The 22,084-nt window shown below is 42.8% G+C and overlaps 1 protein-coding gene across 1 annotated transcript in view; it reads left to right on the plus strand.

Moving 5' to 3' along the window:
• Positions 1-22,084, plus strand: part of CTNNB1 (catenin beta 1) — a 33,155-nt gene that overhangs the window by 10,048 nt on the left and 1,023 nt on the right. The window contains exons 2-15 of the mRNA XM_034760989.1: positions 11,949-12,008; positions 12,525-12,752; positions 12,948-13,201; positions 13,289-13,527; positions 13,607-13,808; positions 14,100-14,244; positions 14,842-14,945; positions 15,024-15,362; positions 15,854-16,012; positions 16,738-16,857; positions 17,674-17,824; positions 17,904-18,025; positions 21,047-21,107; positions 21,861-22,080. Coding sequence (XP_034616880.1) covers positions 11,996-12,008; positions 12,525-12,752; positions 12,948-13,201; positions 13,289-13,527; positions 13,607-13,808; positions 14,100-14,244; positions 14,842-14,945; positions 15,024-15,362; positions 15,854-16,012; positions 16,738-16,857; positions 17,674-17,824; positions 17,904-18,025; positions 21,047-21,107; positions 21,861-22,069 — 2,346 coding nt within the window. The 5' untranslated portion in view covers positions 11,949-11,995 and the 3' untranslated portion in view covers positions 22,070-22,080. The remainder of the gene's footprint in view (positions 1-11,948; positions 12,009-12,524; positions 12,753-12,947; positions 13,202-13,288; positions 13,528-13,606; positions 13,809-14,099; positions 14,245-14,841; positions 14,946-15,023; positions 15,363-15,853; positions 16,013-16,737; positions 16,858-17,673; positions 17,825-17,903; positions 18,026-21,046; positions 21,108-21,860; positions 22,081-22,084) is intronic.

Raw genomic sequence — 22,084 nt, forward strand, 5'->3', positions numbered from 1 at the left:
CTACTGACTTAAAAGGGAATAATCATGTGTGCAGCAGTGGTGGCTAAAACTGTTTTTTGTTTAAAACTTTTTTCCTAGAGGCAAATCTGTCAGTTAAAAAAACTTGTTTCAGTGGTGGTAATGAAAAGATATTTAGACTTTCAATACATAGGCCATAATTTTCAAAAATAGGAGCCTAACTTCTAGGATCAGATGGGATTTTTGGTCACCTTAGTGATTTAGGAGCACAAGTCCCATTGCCTTCAAACAGAAAACTTTGTATAGCTAGTCAAGTTTTTTTTTTTTTCTTTCTGGAAATTCAGTACTTTAGAGAAGGTGGCTTTCATGGTGTTGGAGTTTGTAGTGGTCTCCCAATAAGCATGTTGAGGCCCTGGAATTATCTTCAGGCATAGATGAGTATTAAGTATGAAACTTCTTAGTAAAAAATCTTTTTTTAAATCTGAAACACTAATTAGGAAACTAAAATGCTTTGTACTTTCCATTTTATAGTCTTTGACTTTTATCCACCTTAGTTTGTCATAGTCTCTCTCATGGTTATGGAAGCATCCACAGTTAGCTGGTTTTGTGAGTGAAGAAACTGCTCATCTTAATCTCTAAAAAAGAAAGGTATTAAGTTTATAGAGGCTACTGCAATGACTTCAGTGCACTAGCCTAAGTAGCAGTGTTAAAGTATTGCCCTTTCTCTTGGCGCCAGCCATTTGTAGGCAATAGACTATTGAACAGGTATCTATAGGACTTCTAATCTAGAGCAGTAGATTGTTCTGAACCAAAATACACAAACAAGAACGTGAACTAAAGATACTTGGGAGAGCACCACAAATAACCCTGCATCTTTCATTTCCCCTATATTTGGCTTTTGGTAACTGAGTTTATCCTAATTCCAAGTATACTTCTTCCAAATCTTGGTAGCTGAGATGGGTTGGTGCTACTGCTCCCTTAAAGAAGTCTGTATTTAACATGGGAGTATCTCCAATACTAATTTCTTACTCTGTTTACAATGCAAAAGGAGAGGCTGTCAGTAATCGCTACTGAAACTAATTGCTAAAAACTCCAGCCTGAAATTCCTTGCTGGAGAACAGAATACTTGACCATTTTAATTAAGAATTCTGATTGCTTTTTTTTTCCCCAGTAGTCAAACACTTGCTCAACTGAGTTGTGGGTGAGCTTTGCAGTTTCAGTGAAAGGATTGCCTCTGTTTTAACAAACTTTATGGAATTATGTTTTAGGTATTTAAGCAGCCAGTTCTGGCAAAGAATGGCAAGTAATTCAAAATTTGACTTGGTTACTGTCTTGGATCAAATGACTTAAGAACTTTGTGTACTTCAGCCATTTGGCTAGAACACATTACTTGCCCTGCCTTTAACCTTGATTCTTTGACTCCTTGCTTCCTCCCAAACTTGTCTGTACTAGGGAAAACTACAGAGCTACTAGCTCTTCTAGCATGGGTAGGATCTATACCAGGGTGGTCAAACTACAGCCCATGGGCCAGATCTGGCCCATCAGCTGTTTTAAGCCAGCTCTTGAGCTCCCACTGGGGAACAGGGTTTGGTGCTTGCCCTGCTCAGGGTTGGGGGCTGCTCCATGCAGCTCCCAGAAGCCACAGCATGGCATCTTTCTCCTCCCTTCCCCCTCTTTCTCCCTCCTCCTCCCTCCCCCCACCAGCACTCCAGCCAGGGAGTAGGGTTGGGGGCTGCTACACAGGGCTCCTGGAAGCAGTGGCCTGGTTCCCCTTCCAGGGCTCCAATGGGAGCTGCAGGGGCAGTGCCTGTGGATGCAGCAGTGTGCAGAGCCACCTGGCCATCCCTCTGCATAGAAGCCAGAGATGGGATGTACCACTGCTTCTGGGAGCAGCTTGAGGTAAGCGCCACCCTGAGTCTGCACCCCATAGCCTCTCCCCCTGCCCCAACCCTGATCCTCTTCCTGCCCTCCAAACCCCTTGCTCCCAGCCTGGAGCACCCTCTGGCACCCCCAGCTGGAGCCCTCACCTCTCCTGCCTCCCAATCCCCAGTCCAGAGCCCCCTCCCACACCTTGCACTCCTCATTTCTGGCCCCACCCCAGAGCCCGCACCCCCCCACCCTGAGCCCTCACTCCATTCCACACCCAACCCCAATTTTTGTAAGCATTCATGGCTTGCCATACAACTTCTATTCCTGGATGTGGCCGTTGGGCCAGAAAGTTTGCCCACCCCTGATTTATACTGTGGACAAGGCTCCCGCAGCTGGGCTTGTTCTAAATAGTCTTGCTTTCTGGCAGTTTTAATTAAATAGTTAAGGATGTGGCAGCCAGATTTTTTTTAAAATCTGACTTCAGGTTCCTGTTAGTGTTTCTACATGTATGGTCTATAGATAGACACAAAACTAAAGAATTATTTGACTACATATAGTCAGCTGTTATGTGGATAAGTGTTCTAGGGATTGTTTTGATAATCTGGAGAGTTAATTTGCATACCACCTTGCAGCCTTACCTGCCTGATATATTGGGGCTAGCAATGATCAGCATTGCTGCTAACTTGTAAAGAACCAGTGGTTTCTGGGGGTCCTTTATTTTGGGACAATGAGTGTCAGTGATAAGTCTTGGGACTTAGTTTATTAATGCTAAATACTAACCTGTTCCTCAGTCATTAAGGGATCATACTAGAGAAAGGTATTTGAGAAATGTAGCAAGTCAGACACTTCTGAGCCAAGTATTACTTTTATTTCCAGTTGGGGTGCATACTTGGGTCCTGTAAAGAAGGTAGTGCATATCTACAGAACTCAGAATTGTCAGAGCAACAGGGCGTTCCCTGGTAAATAGGGAAAATGGGAGTTGCAAAACCAACAGTTTCTACTATATTTAATCTTCCATTCAAAGAGTGATGAGCCCTCAGTGTTGCAAAGAGGGCACTCTAAATAGAGCTGCTCTAGTGCCTGGAAGCAGGCAGGCAGCACCAGCATTACTCACTGCTGCTACTAGCAGCTAGCAAAGCAGTATGAAACAAGATCAGTCAGTTTCACTGCAGTTGCTCAACCATCTAAGCACTGGAGGCAAATAACTGGGTCCTTCTTGGTGGAAGGGCCCAAAAAATTAACAGTAGAATTCTACCCTCTTAAAACAAAACCCAACAACTTCAGAGCAGGAAGGAGGCTCTGGAAACAGAAGAAACCAAGCTTCCCATAAATGGAGGTGGAACATCTTATCCAGAGGTTGATCCAAAAATGGAACCCCAAGTAGAGTCCAAAGACTGCTTTCTGATAGGTTCTCTTCTCTTGCAATCAGAAAACAGATTAACTAGAAACATGTCCGTGACCCACCATAATTCAGTGTGTTGCATTTTTTGTGTGTGCATTTGACTTATACAGGGGGAATAAAGCCTTGGTAGCTGTAATTTACAGTAAGTAGGCTTAGTTGTGCTAATTCAAATCTAAGTTGCTTTGTCTTCCTAAATGCAACTTCACTGTGACAAACTGTGTTGACTGGTCAGTGTGGGGCTATGTCTGTCTTTGTGCATTATTAGTGGTATTGCCTCTCGCTATCTAGAAAGAACTGAAATAAGGGATGCTCATATCAAACTGTCAAAACCCTTACGTTTGTAAAAAGCTTTTCCAAAATCTTAAAGCCAATAGACGTGTTCCCATTTATAAAACAAATATTTGGCTCTACAGGTATGCTGTACTGCAGTCTCCAAGCACGGGTAGACGTCATGTTAGCTCAGATCATGCTAGCATGTTAAAGTAATAGTGTGGAGGCTGCTTAGACCCAGGAAACTGGGTGAGCTTGAGAGCCCCAGCTATAATGTCCACACGGTTATCTTTAGCACACTAGCTGGAGCTGAGCAAGCAAGAGTCTGTCTACCCAGGCTGGGAGGCTTGCTCCCAGCTGCAAAGTGGTCATACCCTAAGGCAGAGGTAGTCAATAATAAGCAGTCAGTAGACCCCCCCTCTCCCCTCTGATGCTTTAGAACTGACCCTGAAATCTTTTTACTTGCAGTCTTTTATTTTCTCCCCACTCCTTGACCAAAAAAAGACTACCCCTGCCATAAAGGAACAAGGCTTGTATCCTTAATGTTCATGATGCAAGGTTAATAAAACTACTTCTTGCATTAGAAATCTGGATGTACCTGGTACCTCACATGTAAAACTCCATGGCTGTCTTGAGTTAGTAGGTTTGTGACTTCACAAAAGTAAATAGGGGGGATGACTTTTGGGGGAAGTCTCTAAACTTTCTGAATAAAACACTTGTTATACTTCCTATAAACAGATGAAAAAGTCTTTGTTAAAAGGTGATCTGCTAAGGGTGGAGGAAAATATTTGGGTGTGTCCCTCTGCTATCTTGACATTAAGGCTGGGGGGGGGAATCAAAAGATTGTCCTTGGATTCTTTACCTTTTGGAATACTGGTGCTGGAAAACTTGGGAGGTGGGTCTCAGAGGCTGGAATTGAAAGGGCAGGGGGACTGAGTAGGTACAAAAATCTTCTGATTAAAATTTCCTCTCCCCTTTTTTCTTTTTAAACTTGCGTATTATCAAACTAGCTCTCTATTTGTAAGTGTTTTGAGGCTAGGTAGATCTCCAATTACTAACTAATTGTAAGCTTAAAAATGCCTTTATACACTGCATGGTATTAAGGACAGCTAGAAGTACACTGAATACTCTATATTCCAGGTAAGCAATTGCTGTAGTCTAAACAGGGATGTTGCACAAGGTGGGCTAGCTTAGAGCTTTCAAGGTGTACATCCTAAGAAACCATCTCTCCTGTAGTGACAAAGTAAAACTGACTGGTCCTTTCATTGCTCAGACTGAGAAATATTCATCAGGGAAAGAAATGAAACTGAAGACTGACTAACATTAGGGTAGTGACAAACTTTTTTTTTTTCCCAAAAAAGCCTTTGAATCAATGTCCTGTAATTCCTGGTGGAACATACTACTTTGGACAACCAACAGAGAAGTTAAATACAGAACATCACAGTTGAAAAACTAGAATTTGTGAATATTCAGCATTTGGAATACAATAAGATTATTAGGAAGCCTTACTAAAGAGCTTGCCTGTATGCTAGTTTAACATGACACTAGCTATTAGTAGGAAATGTCTGAAGTTTGTAGTGAGTGATAACTTTCTCATACTGCTGAGCTTCATTTGCCAGGAAACAGTGAAATGACAGTAGCTGTCTGCACTCAGTGACACTAGGTTTGAAGTAGCTGGTGGGAGCATCTGCTGTCCAAACAGGATCCATAGCAGTTCTGACTCTCTTGCTGTAGAATGGCAACTTGTAGGATTGATTCACTGCTCACTAAAATTCCTGAGGAAACCAGGGGAAGAAGTAACCAGGAATAACTTTTACCTCTGGAAGCATTCAAAAAGAGTGACTCATTCAGCTTCAGTTGTGTTGATCCTCTACACTCTGCATAAGAGTGCATGCCACTTCTCTCTACATTTTACATACCAATTTGGGATACCATAAAATATTTTTAGAATTGGATGTCCAGTAACTCCTTGCTTAACATTGTAGTTATATTCCTGAAAAATGTGACTTTAAGCAAAACTATGTTAAACAAATCCAATTTCCCCGTAAGAATTAATGTAAATAGAGGGGGTTAAGTTCCAGGGAATTTTTTTCACCAGACCAAAAACTATTATATAGATCTAAACAGTATACATTTTAAACAATGTAATACTGTTCACAGCTATGATGATGTGGTGAAGTTACAGGGTGGAAGAGGGAGGGATATTTCCCAGGGAATACCTTGCTGCTATGATGAACTAGCACTCCACTGAGCCCTCAAGGGTTAACACGTTGTTAATGTAGCCTCTCATCAAGGCAGCAGGAACAGGAGGGAGGGGAGACAGCATAGCAGACAGACTCCCACCTTGTGGTTTGGGGGGAGAGAAATGCACACTGCCCCTTTAAGTAAGCTGACCCACTCTTAAATGGATCAGGAAGTTGAGACAGTAGCTGCTGCCCCAAGCTTTCTCTGTCTATGTCCCCTCCCTGCTCTATATGGAGAAGGGGTAAGCAGGGGGGGAGGGGGACACCCTGACATTAGCCCCTCTTTTCCCCCCTGCCCAGCAAGCAGGAGTCTCTGGGAGCAGCACATGGCAGTGGGGGGGAGGGACAGCTGAACTGCCAATTCATAGCCTGCTGGGCAGCTGCAGCACAGGGAACTTAGGGAAGTGGGGAGCTGCCTGTCCACCCTGGTTCCAAGCCTCCACCAGCTAGCTGCAACAGGCTGCTCTTCCTGCAAGCAGTGGACAAAGCAGGTGACTGCCAAATGAGTTAGAAGGGAGCATTGCACAACTTTAAACAAGCATGTTCCCTAATTGATCAGAAACACAACAAGGTTAACTGGGATGACTGAGGAGCAACAGAGGGTCCTTTGGCACCTTTAAGACTAACAGAAGTATTGGGAGCATAAGCTTTCGTGGGTAAGAACCTCACTTCTTGCATCTGAAGAAGTGAGGTTCTTACCCACGAAAGCTTATGCTCCCAATACTTCTGTTAGTCTTAAAGGTGCCAAAGGACCCTCTGTTGCTCCTCAGTCATCCCAGTTAACCTTGTTGTGTTTCTGATCAATTAGGGAACATGCTTGTTTAAAGTTGTGCAATGCTCCCTTCTAACTCATTTGGCAGTCACCTGCTTTGTCCACTGCTTGCAGGAAGAGCAGCCTGTTGCAGCTAGCTGGTGGAGGCTTGGAACCAGGGTGGACAGGCAGCTCCCCACTTCCCTAAGTTCCCTGTGCTGCAGCTGCCCAGCAGGCTATGAATTGGCAGTTCAGCTGTCCCTCCCCCCCACTGCCATGTGCTGCTCCCAGAGACTCCTGCTTGCTGGGCAGGGGGGAAAAGAGGGGCTAATGTCAGGGTGTCCCCCTCCCCCCCTGCTTACCCCTTCTNCGTGGGTAAGAACCTCACTTCTTCAGATGCAAGAAGTGAGGTTCTTACCCACGAAAGCTTATGCTCCCAATACTTCTGTTAGTCTTAAAGGTGCCACAGGACCCTCTGTTGCTTTTTACAGATTCAGACTAACACGGCTACCCTCTGATACTTTAAGTGAGGAGTTACTGTATAAAGAATGCACAGTACCTAGTTCAACCAACTGTCACGACCATTTGTTGGACCCATGTGGCTGAAACTTAACAGCAAAGACTATTTAACAGCAATGTGTTGGCGTGTAGAGCTGTATTAAAGATTCTTAAGAGTGGAGGGAACTTCCATAGTTGAAATGGCTATCTTGTAGAGCAGTCAAAATAGAACAAAAACATCATGCAATTTAGTAGTTCGCAATGACTTGAAGTTTTTTCTAAAACCTTGCACTAACTAAAACAGAAAAGACTAAATCACTGCCTAGACTGTAGGATGGATATAGCTAAAACGCAAGCATTTAACTGTTCAAACTGCAGGTCTGATCTTAGTTACCTTTATGCTCAAACTGTTGGCACCCTTGCTAGTTCAACTTACTCTAAATGCAGTAACCCTCAGTGTCCTGTTGAGACTGACAAAGGCCTAGATTTTTAGTTATTTAGGCATTGCTGCTATTGCAGCGTGTAACTGATTTAGGTGCTTAAGCCCTCTTCCTAGGGATTTAGGTCTCAAATCAATTGGGTGTTGCAGTGCTGAGGGTAGCAATGCCTAAATACCTTGTTTAAAAATCTGTTAAACTACCTTGTTTCACTTTTGACAAAACAATTAAAAGGGGGTATGGTACAAAAAGGACTTCAAAATTCTAGATACAAAAATGAATGGTATGTAGAATTTCAGTTAGCTCACTAATCATCACTTTCTGTTTTCATTCAGCTGCTGTTGTCTCTTTGCTTATATATTTAAAAAGCAAAATGTTTTTACAGTAGTGCCTGGGGCAAACAATGAAGCCTCATTTTTGTGCTAGACACTACAAACTGCCACAGAGCTGGTCATCTAAATGGACAAAACAAAGGGTAGGGGGAAAGATGCCATGTCTATGCATTTCAGATTTTCAATGGTAAAGGTTAATCCATCCTGATTATTGGAAGATGGGCTTCTAGTTCAAAACTTTCTTGCTGATTGGCAACATGCTACTGCTCAGAGGCAAACTTTTAAGGCCTTACCTATACTAAAAAGCAAAACCATGTTTCTGTAACTAGTTCATGATACTGATTTGGCTATTTAATAAGGGCTCTTCATGCAGCAGTTCCCTAACAGCACAATGTAGTAAAATCAAGGGATTTTCCACAGGGTTAACTCAACTGGGCTGTGCCCTTAAGAGGCCTCTTCCTCCTACCAAATGCTAAGCAGCATGCATTCTGGGAAAAGATGGACAATAGCATCTCTGTGCTTCTGCAGGGGAAAGTGTCTGGAGGTTAATCAATGCCAAAGCAATACATGAGGTGGTGAACTCTTGTGTCCTATTCCATAGCTTGAATTAAGAACTCATTTGCAGAACCCAGGGTGGTAACCAGGCCGTCGGTAGAGGATTGTTCATTTGGGTAGCCTAGGCTGCCAACGCTGTCTTTCTATAACAGGTTCAAGCACTTCATGCTAACTGCTGTAGTTACTAACTACCAGCAATGATTCATGGACGTTTAACAGAATGCGGGGGCAAAGAGGGCTTTTTGTTGCCTGACCTGTTGCCTCTAACTATAGTTTAAACTAATGAAGGGTGGACAGTTCTAGCCTGGGCAGATTATCTGATCTTTGCAGAAGAAACTCCATTCTGTACTAGTTTCAAGTATGTGATAGGTATTCTTTTATCTATTAAATTAGTTTATCTCCTGATAAAAAGATGTTTTAGGAGGAAGAAGTTGGGATAGATCTGCAACAAAGTAATGTAAAAATCTTGGGTAGAACACCTTGGTGCTGGCACATCTAGAAAACTAGTCCTAACTGCAGCAAATGAGAGCTAGTTAAACTTTAGAAGTGATCAGCAAAATGCATACCAATGTACTAAATTAATTATACTATATATATGTAGGCTTATGCAGTATAAAATTCTAGCATGTGTAAGCATGCACTCTGCAGCCACCTGTCTTGCCTTTGCTTTCCTGAATCTTTTTCAACTCCTTAATTTCACTTAACTAAGGACGCTTTGCCTGGCAGTCAAAGACTTTGAGGTAATCAGTTGCCTCAATAAAACAGGCCCAATATGCTGCAGCTAAATAAAATAAATTATAAATAAATTAATGGAAATATCCTATCTCCTAGAACTGGAAGGGACCTTGAAAGGTCATAAAGTCCAGCCCCCTGCCTTTACTAGCAGGACCAAGTACTGATTTTTGCCCCAGATCCCTAAGTGGCCCCCTCAAGGATTGAACTCACAACCCTGGGTTTAGCAGGTGAATGCTCACACCAGTGAGCTATCCCTCCCCCTCTTAGTGCTGACCACTAGTATTCTTACCTGGTTAAGTACATCTGTCAGCAGTTTTTAAAATCTTCAACATAGATCAGAGGTCCAAGTCAAACCATCGACAAGTAAACAGTCAGGAAATACGTTCCACATATTTTTAGGCTTGTCAATTTTCCAGATACTACTTTAACATATAGCATCTCATATTTCTGAAGCTTCAACACTAAACTTGATTAGATGGAAAATGAGACTGTTGCTGGGCTAGTCATTCTGGCTTAACTTGTATTTTAGTTTCTATTCTTGTCTTTTGGAAATAATAGTCTGAACACATACCAAAATGCCATGCAACATCAGAACAGTGGATTTCCTGCAACATAGAAGCTTTACTTTGGCTGGGTGAATCTGGCAGAAGGCAGAGGCTGTGAAGTTCCCTTTTTGTGGGAGCTTGCTTGCATGCACTTGAAGGAATTTCAGCTTTATTCAATCTTTGTAAAATACTTGAGCAGTAGTTGTCCAGGGAAGTTTAAAATGCAAATGCCAAATTCAAAACAGGTTTCATGTGTAGCAGTTGATCAGAGGAAAGCAAAATGTATGGCTTAGTGCTCAGGTTTATTTATGCCATTGGCAATACCTACATAAAACTGTGCTTAGCAGTAACAAATATTTTAAAGCAAAATGCTTTCAAGAGTGTGTATAAAATTAAGTTCTAAATATGGTCAACTTGCATCACAGTTAATAGGGTTGAATTCCAGGAGCCAGTGACGTTTTTTAATAATTTAGGAGTAGTGTAGACCAGTGGCTCTCAACTAGGGGTCCAGGTCCCCCTGTGGGGCCACAAGCAGGTTTCAGGGGCCTGCCAAGCAGTACCAGCATTAGACTTGCTGGGGCCCAGATCAGAAAGCTGAAGCCCCACCCCATGGGGCTGAAGCCCAAGGCCTTGAGCCCCACCATCTGGGGCTGAAGCCAAAGCCTGAGCAGCTTAGATTCCCAGGGGCCCCCTGTTGCCCCAGGCAATTGCCCTGCTTGTTACCCCCCCCCCCCAACACAGGGGGTATATATGCAGAAAACCAGTTGTTGTGCTGCAGGTGGGCCATAGAAGTTTTATAGCCTGCTGGTGGGAGGGCCTCAAAGAAAAAGGTTGAGAACCCCTGATGTAGACTACCATTTATGGTTCCTGTGAATTGCATTACTCTTTTCAAAAGTTGATGCTATGTTCAGTGTAATCACCTTTTGTGACCATCTGCTTCTGAAGTAAGGATAGGATTACTTCTAAGCTAATCTAAAGTGTTGTTTTACTAGTATAAAAGGAGATCATAAGGTAAAGTTTCTTCAACTTGTATACTGTAAAAGATGTTTTAGCCAAAGTGGCTTAGTGGATTTTTAAACTTTTTTAAAACTGTATTTAAGATGAATAGGTCTGGCTATGCTTTAATCTTTCACTATTAGACAGTGCAAATTGAAGAGTGAAATATTCTCCTCTAATATCAAGGAGAAATGACGGCCCTATCTCTCTTGTGGCAAACTGAAGTGTTCTTAGTAGCTTTACCCATATGAATGAGCTTGGGAAAAAAACAGTTCAGTGATTGACTGCCAAATAAGTTTGTCTACACATCAGGAATAGATGGCTGCCTGTCAAGTGGGGAAGCTAATCTAATTTAAACTGGGGGATGGGGATTATGGAGCATTGCAAGCAGATATTGGGTGGGTAAATCTTGCTGTGCCAAACTCAACTAGTGAGGACTTTAGCTGCATGTCTAGTTCATCTTCAGTCAACTCTCCATGACATTGGGAATACATGGGCTTAATGTTTCAACCCTTGTTAAAATTGTGAGGCCTAGATCAAGAATTGTCTTGACTAACTTCAGAAATGAGAATTGAAACACTAATTTGTGATTCTTCAGCATTTAATTTTCATGCAAGTTTCTTCTGGCTGTCTATTAAACTTGTTTCCCTAGCAAACCAAATTGAGGTGGGGAGTGAGCAGTAGGAACAGATGAAATCATAAGTCTGTGCGCTACTCCGTGGCACACAGCAGACTCAGACTTGGCTTAAATGATCAGTTGAGGATTCTGAAGTGCAGAAGTCTCTCTGGGTGGCCTAGGGATGCAGTTAATGGCTTTTCTCCACCCATGGAATGGTGGTGAAGGATGGCCAGTGGGCCACTAGTAGCCTTGCATAATGATGGCTTACAGTGGGCCTATGCATTTTCCAGGTCTACAGCCTTCCTAGGGGTTAAGGCTTACATAGTGACTCTAGGATCAGAGTTGGAAAGGTGTCCAAGTACTCTTCTTATTTCTACCCTCTCCCCAAGCATGATGTTAATCTGGTTCCAGTTTATAGCTAGGGAATAGAGAAATGCAGAAAATGGTTTCAACACTGTCTTCATGCTTTTCCTCTTGGACTTTTAAGAAAGTTAAATGTTCTGAGATTGCTAGCAGAAGCCAGGATGTATAGTCCCTAATGTTTCCATTCCTGGAGGAGCAGGATTGCTAATGAGTAATTGAGTGCACTGTATACAATGCATCTCCTAACCTGTGGACTGAGATACAGCATTAATATCCTAGGCTGATCCCATAACTTGAACTCCTTTCTCTTACTAGAAACTAACCGAAGCTAGCAAGTTTGTAATTCTTGTGTGTTTTTTGTTTTTTCTGGTTAAGGTCTCTGAAGTTCTGCAGACTACAGTTTTGGGAGCCCAGCAAGGAACATGGCAACCCAAGGTATATCTAACATACCACACTCAGACTGAACTTTGCTTGGCTCTGACAAATATTTGGGGCGTGTCCTAACCCTTTAGCTCTTTCTTCCCATTTAATCACTCTGGGACTGTAACTGTTCCATCTACTGCTAAATATTTTTGTATGTGGAAAATTCTTCTTTAGGAAGAGCACAAACCTGTAGACATGTGCTTTTTTTCTCAGTCTAAGAAGTGCCAACAAGGTCCCTTCCCCCACCAAAAAGGCACAAGACTGGTGAATGAATCCCTACATGTCCTGGATGCACCAACAAGAGTTCTGTTGCCCAGTTCTGTTGGGGTTGCCTGTTTTCTGCTTAATGTTCTGCTTGGGTCTCCAGGTAACTGAACTGGCATAAAGTTAAAACCTCATAGTTTGAAGCAACTGTCTCAGCTCTTTCCAAATAAATTCAAAGTTGTTACAATTCATGCTGCATCTTCTTAGGACTAAAATTCACCTAATAAATAAGTGGTCTACATATTCAACACTGATTTCTTGCAGCTGACTTGATGGAGTTGGATATGGCAATGGAGCCAGATAGAAAAGCAGCAGTCAGCCACTGGCAGCAGCAATCCTATCTTGACTCTGGTATCCACTCTGGTGCCACAACAACAGCTCCCTCTCTGAGTGGCAAGGGGAATCCTGAAGAGGATGATGTCGACACCACCCAAGTTTTGTATGAGTGGGAGCAGGGGTTCTCTCAGTCCTTTACCCAGGAACAAGTAGCTGGTAAGGAACATTTCCATTCTATTACATTAACTTGTTTGAATGACTTGCAAACTGACACTCATCTAGTAAAATTAAGATTGCTTAATTCTACGAATGTAAATACCAAATTGACTACTTGATGTCCCTTGTCTTTCTATGCTACTTCTGTCCAGTCTTAAGCAAAATCCATTAAGTCAAATCTTACTTCTGTTTCAGACATTGATGGACAGTATGCAATGACTAGAGCACAGAGAGTGCGCGCAGCTATGTTCCCTGAAACACTGGATGAAGGCATGCAGATCCCTTCCACACAGTTCGATGCTGCTCATCCAACTAATGTGCAGCGCCTGGCTGAGCCATCCCAGATGTTAAAACATGCTGTCGTTAACTTGATAAATTATCAAGATGATGCAGAACTTGCAACTCGTGCCATCCCAGAACTGACCAAATTGTTGAATGATGAGGACCAGGTATATGTGTATGCTCTAGCTTAATGTAGTCAATTTGCAAGGTGTCCTTAAAATGACTAGCTAAAACTAAAAGCTTGCTTCATATAGGTGGTGGTGAACAAGGCTGCAGTTATGGTTCATCAGTTGTCCAAAAAGGAAGCCTCCCGCCATGCTATCATGCGCTCTCCTCAAATGGTATCTGCTATTGTGCGTACCATGCAAAATACAAATGATGTGGAAACAGCCCGTTGCACTGCAGGTACACTACACAACCTCTCGCATCACCGTGAAGGATTGTTGGCCATCTTCAAATCAGGAGGCATTCCTGCTCTGGTTAAAATGCTTGGGTATGTGGCGTATCATTGCAACACTTACCTGTATTTAATACCGATAGGAGTAGGTGCTCACTTCCTTTTGTTTTTTTAGTTCTCCTGTGGACTCCGTGCTGTTCTATGCTATAACTACTCTGCACAACCTCCTGTTGCATCAGGAAGGTGCCAAAATGGCTGTCCGTCTAGCTGGTGGGCTGCAGAAAATGGTTGCCTTACTCAACAAGACAAATGTTAAATTCTTGGCCATCACAACAGATTGCCTTCAGATTTTAGCTTACGGCAATCAAGAAAGCAAGGTAAACTAATGCATCCAACTTTTTCATGAGCAGATTCACTATTGGCAGTCAGTCTCTGGGCTGTCAGATAAGACACTAATGTCATTATGGAGGATACTTCTCCCTTCACATGTAGGAACCAACTACATCTAGAAGTGAAAAGATTGCTTCAGCAAGGGTGACAAATACTTTGAGGCCATTGAACAGCCCCTAGCCATCCAGGTTATTGCCCATGCATGTGGAGACTGAATGATAATGGAAAGAAGGGGTCATAACTTTCATCTTAAGCTCTAAATACAACTTCCTTTGCAGTTGATAATTCTGGCTAGTGGTGGACCCCAGGCTCTAGTAAACATAATGAGGACCTACACATATGAGAAACTACTGTGGACCACAAGTAGAGTGCTGAAGGTGCTCTCAGTCTGCTCTAGTAACAAACCTGCTATTGTTGAAGCTGGTAAGTATAAAGATTAGCTGTACCCATGCTAATGGCTGCATGTGTGTATTGTAGTCTAGTACCAATACATGCCACCCCACAAGGATATGAATTGACATTCTGGAAAGAATTACACAAACTAAATATGTAAATACTTCTTAGAAATTAGTGGCTTAGACTAGAGAGGTGGCTCTTGTAAGAGCCACCAACCTAGTTGAATACTAATAAACCACTGTGTAGCTTTGATTTCTGCATTCACAAGACTAATGTCATACAATAAGTAATGGAGCAGTCGTCATAATGTACTATATGCTAAGAGTTCATTTGTCTGCCAAAATTAAAGTGGCTGAAGACTCATGGTTAAGTGTTTGGACACTGCTTAGGGAGACTTAAGACTTGTGGCAAACTCTTCCATTGTCGTATAGGAGTCTGTATTATGATAACAGTGGAGGTAGAAGATATCTTGCAAAGTCTGAGTGCCTTTCATTACCACTTAAATTCAGGTGGATTTGAAGGTGCTCTCCATCTCAGCCCTTTGCAAGATCAGGATCTAGAGAACTACTGCCTCTGAAAGGCTGTAGGCTAACACTGAAGTGTTTAACTTGAATCTTGTTCTAGGTGGGATGCAGGCTTTGGGACTCCATCTTACAGATCCAAGCCAACGTCTTGTTCAGAATTGTCTTTGGACTCTCAGAAATCTTTCAGATGCTGCAACTAAGCAGGTAAGTGGTTTTGCTAGGGATCAAGAACACAAGCAACACCTTGTGTGTTGATTTACAACACTCTTTCTCTCTCTACAGGAGGGCATGGAAGGTCTTCTAGGAACCCTTGTTCAGCTTCTAGGGTCAGATGATATCAATGTTGTAACCTGTGCAGCTGGCATCCTTTCTAACCTTACCTGCAACAACTATAAGAACAAGATGATGGTATGCCAAGTTGGTGGTATTGAGGCTCTTGTGCGCACTGTTCTTCGGGCTGGTGACAGGGAAGACATCACAGAACCGGCTATCTGTGCACTTCGTCACCTCACTAGCAGACATCAGGAAGCTGAGATGGCACAAAATGCAGTACGTCTTCACTATGGACTTCCAGTAGTGGTTAAACTCTTACACCCACCATCTCACTGGCCCCTGATCAAGGTAAACTTATAAATTTAAGATGGCACTTGTTGCATCTGTGGTAACCTATTTAGTGAAATGTGGTGTATTTGACACTAGAGTTTTGAGATTGCTTTGAATATTGTCTTCAAGGTAAGCTACAGGAGAACATCCAGGTAACCCATGTCTAGGATGGGTGGGAAGACTAACCTTAGGGAATGTCTACACAGCTGAGGTCAGTGCTCTCTCCCAGTGCTGTAATAATCCCACCTCTGCGAGGGGATAACTGCCAGGGCTGGGAGCACGGCTCCCAGTGCTGGAGCACTATCTACACTGCCACTTTACAGTGCTGAAGCTTGCATTGCTTGGGTGTTTAACACCCCCTGAGCAAAGAAATTTTCAGTGCTGTAAGTGGCAGTGTAGACAAGGCCTTTAACAGCTTGAAGCTAGCTCTTGCAGAGACTTGCTCGCTACAACATCAGAATTAAGACTAACTGTGGTAAATTAACTTTTTTTTTCCTTCCTAATTGCAGGCTACTGTTGGTCTGATCCGCAATCTTGCTCTCTGTCCAGCCAATCATGCACCCCTGCGTGAACAAGGTGCCATTCCAAGGCTAGTTCAGTTGCTGGTTAGAGCACATCAGGATACCCAGCGTCGCACATCTATGGGTGGAACACAACAGCAGTTTGTGGTATGTTATTAAGAGGTAGTTGGGAAACAAGACACTGTGGGATGTTGCCCTCTTAGAAGTTAAGCTATGCTTAAATGTCTAAGCATAGCAGAAAATGGAGTTTTCTACCATCTTAAAATGACTTGCTGTAAATGTTAAGATTCATTCACTGTTAGTCTGTTACAAGCACCCTCTTTCTGCAGTCCAATTAGCATTTTGGACAAATCTGGATATGTCATGTATATGATCACACCCCCTCTCCAGACAGTCTCCCCTAAAGCAGAGGCTCTTCAATATTGGATCCATGGGGAGTCTGGGAGAGCCAGTTTAATTCATATACTGAGCAAGAGGTTATTAGGAGTAGACAATGTGCCTGTTCCCTAATTGGTTTGTTGGAAAAGAATCTCTACTCTTCCCCCAAAGGTAGGGACACCACCTGCTACTCAACAGTCTTGTCTTACCAGAACTATGCATGCACACATGCACCAAAGTGAATCTGAAACTTTGAATAACTCAGTGACTAATATATGAACTGGAGTAAACACTAAACAGTTCTAGTGGTCAGAGAAACTTCAAGTTACAGAGGCTCTGTATATGCCTATCCTCTTCCCCCTGTCCTCTGTCACTGTCTACCAAGATAGGGGAATTAATGAACGTGTCAATGCACAAACTCAATATCCTAACAGTTTAAAATAATGTCCCTCTTAAAAGTATAGTAATATGCCTTTGTATATTTCCCTATACAGGAGGGTGTGCGTATGGAGGAGATAGTTGAAGGCTGTACTGGAGCCCTTCATATCCTTGCACGAGATGTTCACAATCGAATTGTAATCAGGGGTCTAAATACCATTCCACTATTTGTGCAGGTAAGTTGAATCTTTTGAAATGGCTGTATTTGAGAGTTGTCTTCCTGGCATGAAAAAAGCCTTAAGACACTATTTTTAATGTTGGATCTGGCCCATCAGTTCAGCATTATACTGAATGAGCCCAAATCAGTTGTCTGGGTGACTAAGGAAATGATCCCAGGACTCCTAACAAGGAACCAGACACATTGTGAGGCCTTCTATTAGGGTGGCTGTGTTCTGCCAGAATACTCACTTTGTTCTGTAAAAACAACAAGGTGGCACCTTAAAGACTAACAGATTTATTTGGGCATAAGCTTTCATGGGTAAAAACCTCACTTCAGATGCATAGAGTGAAAGTTAGATGCAGGCATTATATACTGACACATGGAGAGCAGGGAGTTACTTCACAAGTGGAGAACCAGTGTTGAATTGGCCCTGTCAATCAGGGTGGATGTAGTCCATTCCCAATCATAGATGAGGAGGTGTCAATTCCAGGAGAGGAAAAGCTGCTTCTGTAATGAGCCAGCCACTCCCAGTCCCTATTCAATGTTCCGTTACCTGGCTCACCACCTGGAAGTGAACTTTGGCTCTGGAACTTGTTCCCTCTTGCAGTCTGCTAGACAGCTTGCACCTCATCCTTGTCAAGATTTAGCTCAGTATTGATATTAAGCTAGCTACTTATTGCTGGGGAAAGGAGACTGGCTTATCAAATTGGTTAGACCCCCCCCTTTGTTTAGTAGTGCTAATAAGTAGATCCCTCTAGTCCTGTAGCTGTCCTCAAAATGGAGTGACTATCAAAGCCAAAAACTTATGTTGATATACTTGTGTGGTTTATAGTTGCTGTATTCTCCCATTGAGAATATCCAGAGAGTAGCTGCAGGAGTACTCTGTGAACTGGCTCAAGATAAGGAGGCAGCTGAAGCCATTGAAGCCGAGGGAGCAACTGCTCCTCTAACAGAACTGCTTCACTCTAGAAATGAAGGTGTTGGTAAGTGAAGAAAAATAAGAGAGCTTAATCATTGCAATGACCAGGGGCTCAACTAAAATCTATTGTTTCCTTTCAATAGCAACATATGCAGCTGCAGTGCTGTTCAGAATGTCTGAGGACAAACCACAAGATTACAAGAAACGGCTTTCAGTTGAGTTGACGAGCTCTCTCTTCAGAACTGAACCAATGGCTTGGAATGAGGTGAGTTAGTGTCATTTTGTTCCTATTTCTATAAAAACCCCTCACTCCCATGTGACCTTCCTGATGCCATCAGATTTTTCTCCCTTTCACTACTGGAGAGCCTTCTAGACTGTTCAGGACCAGGCTGCATTTCCCCTGTCTGAGCACAGCACATGCAAGAGCAGGTTGTTTCCTCCAAAGAGGAAAGGCTTAAGTGTGTGTGTGTGTGTGTGTGTGTGTTTCTCTCTTCTCTCCCCCCCACCCCCCCAAGCTGGAATTATCACTCCCTTGGTCAGTTTCTTTTGAGAAACACTAATGAAGCAACTGACTCAGTCTCTGCTTCCCTAGGTATACCTTGAAGGGATATTGTCAGGCCAGATGTTTCTAAAGGCCTTGATGCATTTTTGTAAAATACAGATCTTTACAGATTATGTAATTTCTTTCTTAGACTATTCTACTTTGTGGTTTAGGTCAAGTAACTTCTTGGCAAAACTGCTGCTGCCAACTGTACAAGCTACAACAACTTGGCCATGCTGGGCATACTTATTGACTATTTTTAAAATGCCCTGCCCCTAACAAGAGAAAATTAAGTTACATTAACTACCAGATCTAAACTGTGCAGTGTAGCTGTAGTTCTTGTCTTAAAACTGGTGGCTTTAGTTCCTCTGGATTATTCACGTAAAGGACTGAGCTGAAAGTATCACATTTCACATAAATAGTGTTACAAAAAACACTTACCCCCACGCTTTCTCTATTTTAAAGGCTTGCTCAGAACAAGTTAGTGGCATGTTAAAGTTCCTTATGTTGAGGTTCTTCATGGCTTTTGCTGCTGTTAAGGCTGATTTCCCCACTCTCCCACTTCATGTGCAGAAGGTGGGGGACCCACAAGGACTCTAAAAATTATTTGCCACTACAGGCTTGTATTAAATTTTCAAGGTTGCAGCTTTTCTCTGACCTTGGATTGGTAGATGTTGCCATCACCCAACTGCAAAACCCCCTTGAGAACCCAGGGTGGCTCACTTCAGAATTCCTTCCTGTGGGGTACCCTCAAGCCCTTTCACCCCCTTTCTGGGGAAGAGCTGAGAAGGAAAAACAAAGGAAATCAGTTGTTGCCACCATCTAATTGTGCATGTTTAAACCTCTTGGGACGTGCATCCAATTTTGTTATAAAATTTTTTATTTAAAAAATACTTCTGGGAACTTAAGCTCTTGATTTTAAAAATCAACTATCATTAAGCACCAATAATAGCTTCTTGAGGTCCAGCTTAAAGGTTATAAGCAAAACAAAAGCATCTGGGGTTAGCACAGGAGTCCACAAGCCAAAGAAATAAAAAGAGAAACCTGATCGCATCGTCTTTAGACATTTCCTGATCTACTTGCATATCTGGTGTTTCAAATGAGTAGTTTCTAGATATAATTCCAATGTTTTGATACCTGGGCCCCAAAGTGTGTGTGTGTAGCACACAATCTGAAGCAGTCTTGACTGTTCAAGGACAGGGGAGCATGAGTGATCCTGAAGAAGCTCACAGGTTCTCTAGATGGTACTGCCCAAAAGAAGACACATTTTTCCCCCTGCCCCAAGCAATACAGTGCTCAAGGCTAGAGCAAAGGAGAAGCAACACTGAATCTGCAGTAAAGGAGATACTTTACACTGCAGTTGATCCCTCTGGAAGGAGAAGGGACAAACTCAAACAAGGCTCTTCAGTGGCCACTCAAGATTATCACAGAAGATCTTCTTATGGCTTAGACCAGTGGTTCAAGCTTTTTTTCCCCCTTCTCTCCTTACCCCTCCCCATCCCACTTGAAAATTGCTGAGGGTCTCGGCAGACCACTTAATGAGCTTTCCAAATGTTGTTTGTACCATTAGTTAACTATATTGTAAAGAGCTTTGGATAAAAGCGCTATATAAAACTTAACATTTTGTTATACAAATAAAAGCCTACAACTCATATTTTTAATATCCATAGTCTTACCTGTCTAATGCAATGGATGTGCCCTCTCCCCCCTGCTGCGGCAGCCACTGAGCTGGGGTGGGGGGTGGTCTCCCTCTCCCTCAGCAGTAGTAGCTCTGGAGCTGGGGAAGTCCCCTTTCTCTCGCCACCACAGCCCTGCATGTCCCAAATTCTCCCCCCTTCACTCCGCCGCCTTCATGTGTATCTTCTCCAGGGTCCAGGCACCTAATTAGTGGAGCCACACCTGCATGGCTCCACTGATTAGGTGGGTGGCCTTTCATTCTCTCATGTGCAGCCACCCATGTGTGCACTTAGAGGGAACTATCCACAGACCACCTGAATGGAGCTCATGGACCACTGGTGGTCCACAGACCACTGTTTGAGAACCTCTGGCTTTGACCACTAAATAAATTACTACTTCTTCATTAAAGAAGTAAAGCTCTTCTGTTTGTAGGCCTTCTGTAACTAAATAGTATCAAATTTGCAGGTGATTGCATTTTTCTATTGTGGGTATTCATAGGTAGTCAAACAGTTTTGACAGTTAAAGGTCTATCTTCAGCATGGTCTGTACTTAAGTTGACTTAACTATGTTGCTATGGGGTGTGTTTATATAAAAAAAAAAAAATCACTCTAAGCACTGCAGTCATGCCAGCCTAACCCCCCAGTGTAGATATTGCTTCCATCAACCTTGGCTTTCTTGTGTTTGATCTAGCCACTGTTGCTCAGGGAGATGGAGTTGCTACACAATGGAAGAACCTCTTCTGTTGCTGTAGTGAGCATCTATGCTATGGGGGTTGCTGTTATGCTACGGAGTTAGTGGCACGACAAGCCGTCAGATGGCCCTCAAATTATAGCGCTTGTAAATGTGTTCTGGTTCTAAGCAAAGCTATGCTGTAGGATTTGTCATAAACACAGGAGTGTCTGAAATCCAGCTTGCAGTGAGATGTCAAGTTTGTAAAACTCTAGACCCAATATTTACATTTTCTAAAATGCCTTCATGTGGTACAACTGATGGATGGAAAGCCTGTCACTGAATTTTTTTTTTTTTTTAAACCTCTCCCTCCTTTCTTGCTCTCCACACCACCTTTAGACTGCAGATCTTGGACTTGATATTGGTGCCCAGGGAGAGCCTCTTGGATACCGTCCAGATGGTATGTCTGTTCAATTTCCCTCATTTCCTAAAACTTAAGCCTGGCTAAATTCAGTCTCCTTAAAGGAGAACTGCAAATAATACAGGAGATGTCAGTTGAGAAAAGCAAATCACTTCAATACTACAAATTGGCAGTGAGATGGGGAGCTGCCATCTTGAATAGCAAGTAATAACTAGCTCTGCAACATTCTAGGTCCCATTCAGTTGGGAGTTGTATTCTCTTAAACAGAAATTGGTGGTCCTTGTGCTGGGAAGTCTCAATGAGTGTCTTCTCAAAGAGTATTTCTGAACTTTGCCATTAATTCTAAATATGAATTAAACTGCAGTTTTCCTTTAAAACAAAGTGTGGTGCTTGTACTTGGATAGTCTCTACAGATTTGAACGCTGTCATGTCTGATAAGGATTGTAAACCATTTTGACTAGCCACATAAGAAGCAAATCTACAGTTAGCAGGCTTGTTCTCTTGCAGTATTGCTGTGTTGGGTTTCAGTATTGTTTATGCCAACTAATGGCTTGGCTGGAATTTGCTCATGCTTTTGACTGTAGTATGCTTTGTCTGCAGAGCCACACTGAAAGGCTCATTCGGTCAGCTATTAGACCAGACAATAAATTTGTGTGTTCAGCTTGGTTGAACTAGAAGAAACTAGATGGCTACATCTTCTCACCCTGATATTTGCAGCTTTTGATGCATCTAACATCTGTTAACATTCTGCCTTTTTTCCCCCCTCGCCCCTCTGCCACCCTTAACTCTTAGATCCTAGCTACCGTTCTTTCCACTCTGGCGGATATGGTCAGGATGCCTTGGGTATGGACCCTATGATGGAGCATGAAATGGGTGGCCACCACCCTGGTGCTGACTACCCAGTTGATGGGCTGCCAGATCTGGGACATGCCCAGGATCTTATGGATGGGCTACCTCCAGGTGACAGTAATCAGTTGGCCTGGTTCGATACTGACCTGTAAATCGTCCTTAGGTAA

The sequence above is a fragment of the Trachemys scripta genome, chromosome 2 (assembly GCF_013100865.1).
Source record: "Trachemys scripta elegans isolate TJP31775 chromosome 2, CAS_Tse_1.0, whole genome shotgun sequence".
Lineage (NCBI taxonomy): Eukaryota > Metazoa > Chordata > Testudines > Emydidae > Trachemys > Trachemys scripta.